Source organism: Otolemur garnettii, unplaced genomic scaffold (assembly GCF_000181295.1).
Source record: "Otolemur garnettii isolate 467f Iridium unplaced genomic scaffold, OtoGar3 scaffold00031, whole genome shotgun sequence".
Taxonomy (NCBI): Eukaryota; Metazoa; Chordata; class Mammalia; order Primates; family Galagidae; genus Otolemur; species Otolemur garnettii.
Genome location: NW_003852426.1, coordinates 11,031,030 through 11,037,029, shown reverse-complemented (window position 1 = coordinate 11,037,029; position 6,000 = coordinate 11,031,030). Strand labels below are relative to the sequence as shown.

Genomic DNA, 6,000 nt, shown 5'->3' with positions numbered 1-6,000 from the left:
CCCAGGTGTGCCTGACAAATATTATTTCCTGTGTGCCATGACTTGAAAATGTTAGGAAGTGCTGGTTAGCCTTAGAACCCTGCAGCATTAACTGATGAGATCGCATAAGGAATACGGCCTTTCTCACGGGGACCTAGAACACTACCCCCCACAAAGACATACACGAATTGTCACCTCCTGCTTAGTTAGCAAGGGACATCCTTGCATATGTCTGTCCCTATGTACATGTGTGTATGGGGGCACCACTCAACTCTATTTGAGCGGTTGCAGTGGCCAGTCCCTCTATGACTATCATGAGTCATTGGAAGTATATCTGAAAAGCCCAAGAGGGCTCAAGGCAGAGAAGATTCCCTCTTGCTTCATTAGGCCCCAGGTAAGTAGGGATCTAGAAGGCCTGAACACATTTGAGCACAGAGCAAAGTGGGAAGGGAGAAGCTCCTATATATCAACACCTGTGACCAGGTGGTTGCCATTAGAGTGAGCTGCTTAACTTTAGAAGGAGCTTAGTGAGAACAGGGTCTGGCTGAATGGGCAGTTGGTCATGGGATGCTCAAGGCAGAACTGTGTGGGATTGGTCACTGTGGCAAAGGCTTTTCATGAGGGTACCTATAATGAAGAAGATGAAAAGAAAAAACATTCTCTAGAATAGGCCAGCACAATTTTTCTGTAAAGGACAAGATATTAAATATTTTAGGTTGTTGGCCATATATTGTCTGCTGCAATTACTCACCTGTACCACTGTAACACAAAAAAAGTAGCTAAGGCAAGTACATGAATGAGCATAGCTATGCTCTAATAAAACCTTATTTACAAACCCAGGTGGCAGGTTATATTTGATCTATGAGCTACATAGTTCACAGCACTTTTCTGTATAGTAGCCAGTAGCCGCATATGGCTATTGAACATTTGAAATGTGCTGTGAGGATAAAATACACATTAAATTTTGAAGACTTCATCAAATAAAAGAATGTTAAACATGTAATTAATAACTGTATTGATGATATATTGAAATAATATTTTGGATATGGAGGTTAATAAAACTTGTTATCAAAATTAATTTTACCTGTTTCTTTTTATTTTTTTTTACCATGGGCACTAGAAAATTTTAAATTACATTTATGGCTCACATTGTATTTCTACTGGACAGTGCTCCTTTCTCTGGATAAAATATAGTGTAAGCCTTTGGCCCTCGAAAGCTTTCAGGTAGGAGATTTAAAGAGACACAATAATGGAATTCAACTGTGCATAATAAAGTATATGTTTAGAATAGGTTTCAAAATATCCTACAAATCCTTTTTGTTTATCAGCTAGTTTATCTGCATCTGCATCTGTGTTGCTCAAACTGGGAGCTAAGGAATTCTACTTCCTCAAGATATTAATAATTGTTGCTCAAAAAGGGAGTGTCTTCATAGTAAAAAAAAAAAGAGAGAGAGAGAGAGCAAGACTAATGCAAAATTAAACATTAATCCAGTGTCTTTATTGCAGCAGAATTTTTCAACTCTTCTAAACTTGCCAATGTATATAGAGCTTTTGCAAGAGTAGGCAGCACTTCCCCCGACGTATTGGCCTTAGCCATTTTTGCAGAACCCTAATTAGTGCTTCAAGAAGTCAATTTGAGAAATTGCATGCATGATGCTCCACAACCAGTGTGCATGATTTTCTAAAAGTCCAACTCAATTTGTTGTTTTTAGCATTACATAAATAAAACCACACTTGGGAGAACATGAAACAGTGAGAAAACGGTAAGATTTAGAAGGACAAAGATCTAAGTCAAACTTTTATTCCTTCCTTACCTAGTCATTCATGCAAAAGCACCTGCTGTGTGCCAGGCAGGGCTTTAGGCCTGGGGCAGATATTGGCGAGTAAAAATAAGCCCCTTCCTTTTCGGGCTTTATCACCAGAACAAAAACCAACCAACAAAAAACAAGACAAGCAGGTAAAATGTGGAGTATGGTAGGTAAGTTCCAAGTAGAAAATAGAAAGCAGAGAAGAGGGGTCAGGCAGAATGGAGGGCTGCGGGAGAGGATGTCTGGGAAGGCCTCGGTGAGAAGGTGACTTTTGAGCACAGGCAGAAAGGAGACACAAGGCCACTGATGCCCTTGTCTGTATATAGCGATAACTCCTTCCTCATCAAGGGTGTTCGTAAAGCCCAAAGGAGATGATGTGTGTGAGGGTCCAGACAGGGGCCCAATTGCACGTACTTAGCGCGTACTAAGTTCATTCCTCCATTCCTCTGCCACCTGTTCTGGCCCTTCTTCACTTCCAAAGCTCCCCAAGATGCAGGAACTATGTGCACTCTCCTTGGCGAAGAGTTTATCTGTAGCCAGTTCCTCACTCACCCTGGCATTTCTCAGAGCCAACTCTCTTCTTGTCCACAACTTTGTTCATTAAGGAATTCTGGTCTGATTTAATGTCATGCTGAACCAATTTAGAAGGTAAAACTGTGCCTCTCAGTACAGTTATAACACACTTCTCAAGCTCAATCATTATCGGACAAGCCACTTTATGGTGTCACTCATCTATCTGTCCATCCAATAAATAGCTAATGAGCGCCTACTGTCTCCCAGGCACTGAGCTAAATGCTTGGAACAGCAATTAATAACATAGGCAGAAGTACCAGCCCTCATGCAGCTGACATGCTACTGGGGGAGACGGAAAACAGTCAATAACCATTACCAATGAGCAAATTAAATGGTGTGTTGAAAGAGGATAAAACTAAGGAAAACAGGAAACACAGAACTGAAGTAGAGAGACTGTTGGAAGAGATTAGAGCAGGCATGAGAGCAGGCCATTCTCTGCCGCTCCCTAAGGCCAGGGGTTAGTGTGAGGGAGGAAGCTCTGGGTGAGGGCTTCAGGAAGTCTCCTTCTGACCCTGACTGTGTCCCTCCTTTCCAGGCACCCCGGCCTGAGTGACCAGACCATGGAGGCCCTGCTTGGAGGCCTGCTGGCGTTTGGCATGGCGTTTGCTGTGGTCGACGCCTGCCCTAAGTACTGTGTCTGCCAGAACCTGTCTGAGTCACTGGGGACCCTGTGTCCATCCAAGGGGCTGCTCTTCGTGCCCCCTGACATCGACCGGCGCACAGTGGAGCTGCGCCTGGGCGGCAACTTCATCATCCACATCAGCCGCCAGGACTTCGCCAACATGACAGGGCTGGTGGACCTGACCCTGTCCAGGAACACCATCAGTCACATCCAGCCCTTCTCCTTCCTGGACCTCGAGAGCCTGCGCTCCCTGCACCTAGACAGCAACCGGCTGCCCAGCCTCGGGGAGGACACCCTCCGGGGCCTGGTCAACCTGCAGCACCTCATCGTGAACAACAACCAGCTGGGTGGCATCGCAGATGAGGCCTTCGAGGACTTCTTGCTGACACTGGAGGACCTGGACCTCTCCTACAACAACCTCCATGGCCTGCCCTGGGACTCCGTGAGGCGCATGGTCAACCTCCACCAGCTGAGCCTGGACCACAACCTCCTGGACTACATCGCCGAGGGCACCTTTGCTGACCTGCAGAAACTGGCTCGCCTGGACCTCACCTCCAACCGGCTGCAGAAGCTGCCCCCAGACCCCATCTTTGCCCGCTCCCAGGCTTATGCTCTGACTGCCACGCCCTTTGCTCCACCCTTGTCCTTTAGTTTTGGGGGGAACCCTCTGCACTGTAATTGTGAGCTTCTTTGGCTGCGGAGGCTTGAGCGGGATGATGACCTGGAGACCTGTGGCTCCCCTGGGGGTCTCAAGGGTCGCTACTTCTGGCACGTGCGTGAGGAGGAGTTTGTGTGTGAGCCACCTCTTATCACCCAGCACACACACAAGCTACTGGTTCTGGAGGGCCAGGCGGCCACGCTCAAGTGCAAAGCCATTGGCGACCCCAGCCCTCTTATCCACTGGGTGGCCCCCGATGACCGCCTGGTGGGGAACTCCTCTAGGACCGCTGTCTATGACAATGGCACCCTGGACATCCTCATCACCACATCTCAGGACAGTGGTGCCTTCACTTGCATTGCTGCCAACGCTGCTGGAGAGGCCACGGCCACGGTGGAGGTCTCCATCGTCCAGCTGCCTCACCTCAGCAACGGCACCAGCCGTGCAGCACCCCCCAAGTCCCGCCTCTCAGACATCACGGGTTCCAGCAAGGCTGGCAGGGGAGGTGGAGGCAGCGGGGGCGGGGAGCCTCCCAAAAGCCCCCCTGAACGGGCTGTACTTGTATCTGATGTGACCACCACCTCAGCTCTGGTCAAGTGGTCGGTCAGCAAGTCGGCGCCCCGGGTGAAGATGTACCAGCTGCAGTACAATTGCTCTGATGATGAGGTACTGATTTACAGGTGAGCCAGCCATGGTGGCAAAGGCAGGGGCTCGGGCTGGGGAAGGAAGAGGTGATGGGGAGGTTGGGACCTGTTCCTAGCTAGGCTCCCCTTCCCCAAAGGTGCCTGTGAAGTTCCCGGGCAAACTGAGCCATTCCTGCAGGTGAGACGAGATAGAGAGAACACCACACACAGGTTAAAACAAAAGAGCCCACACAGGGGCAGCCTGTAGGTCTATGTGTATAGTAGCACCACGCCTCCGTGGTGGCTGGCTGTGGTGGATGGTCACGTAGCTGATAGCCACTTAATTTTCTATTTCAAGCCTAGTTCTCATAAGAACAAGGAATAGACCTCCTGGCCAAGAGAACTGGCTCCTCTGGGGAGGAACGTATTTGGCCTTCATATGGACTCATATGTAGTGTGGTTAATTGACTTCGAGGTCAGAAAGAGTAGACTCATATGCAGTGTGGTTAATTGACTTTGACTCAGAAAGAGTAGGATTCAAGTCATAGCTTTGCCACTTGCTAGTAATTTAATTCTCCACCACTTGCTGTCATTTAATTCTCCTGAGCTACCTCAGTTTCTTCATCTGTGAAATGGGGATAATTCACACCTGACTTAGGTAGGGCACGTGTTCATAGATAATTGACTCAAATTGGCTTTAACCAAAACCAAAAAGAGAGAGAAAGAGAGAGAGGAGGAAGGGAAAAAGGAAGGAAAGAAGAAAAGAAGGAAAGGGGGAAAATCAAGGGATCACTTCCTATCTCTGGTAGCAAGAGAGGTTAAGAGTGGAAAGCTTCAGTAGAATTGCATGAGTCACTTAGAGGAAGGAAGGAGGTCACAGAGTGACAGGGACTGAGGGAGGGAGGCAGGAAGAAAAAGGAAGGGGAAGTGTGTTGTCTCGTGTCATTTGAAGTCAGGAATCTGCTTCAGGCTTAGCTGGATCAAAGACCCCTACAAACATCCTGTTTTCTCCCCATTTCTTACCTCCCCTAAGTTTCACCTTCCTCTGACTTGGCTTTACCCTCAGGCACTCTCTTTCCTCTGGGAGACCTCTGCCTAGTTTGGTCCTCCAGCCAGGCTTAGAGCCCACTTAGAGCTCTAAATGGAGAAGAGTGTCTTTTTCCCAATGGAACTCTGATTGAGTCAGACCAATTCAGGTCTTAGAGGTAGAGTCATCCTGCCCACCCCTGCTGACCTTCCTAGACCTCAGTCTCTATCTAGAAGTGGAGAAGTCGCTGTGAAAATCAAGGATCACTTCCTAGCTCTGGTAGCAAGAGAGGTTAAGAGTGGAAAGCTTCAGTAGAATTGCATGAGTCACTTAGAGGGAGGAAGGAGATCACAGAGTGACAGCATCCCAGGGGACCAGGGTGGTGGCCACAGATAAGTTCCCCTCTCACCCAGCCCCAGTTTATATGAAACATGAGGGGCATGGCCTAGAGTTTTACTGCTCAAGGAATGCCCAGTGTCCTTTAAATTCCTGTGTGTTTTATTTTGTGCATATAAAATAATTATTCCGAGAAGGGATTCCTATAGGCTTCACCAGACAGCCAGAGGGTCAATAGTGCAAGAGATGGCCAGAACACTGGGTCCATTGCTGAGGTTTCCAGCTCTGACTTTCTGAGTTGAAGAGTCTCTGAGTGGGAAGCTGTGTGGGAAAGGGCACATGGGGAGGAACAGGGTCAGTGTGACAGAGGGTGG

At 48.2% G+C, this 6,000-nt stretch overlaps 1 protein-coding gene across 1 annotated transcript in view; it reads left to right on the top strand.

Moving 5' to 3' along the window:
* The first annotated feature begins 2,920 nt into the window (after positions 1–2,920).
* LRFN2 (leucine rich repeat and fibronectin type III domain containing 2) overlaps positions 2,921–6,000 on the top strand; it is a 38,081-nt gene continuing 35,001 nt past the window's right edge. Inside the window, exon 1 of the mRNA XM_023512923.1 lies at positions 2,921–4,320. Within this exon, the coding sequence (XP_023368691.1) occupies positions 2,921–4,320 (1,400 nt within the window). The remainder of the gene's footprint in view (positions 4,321–6,000) is intronic.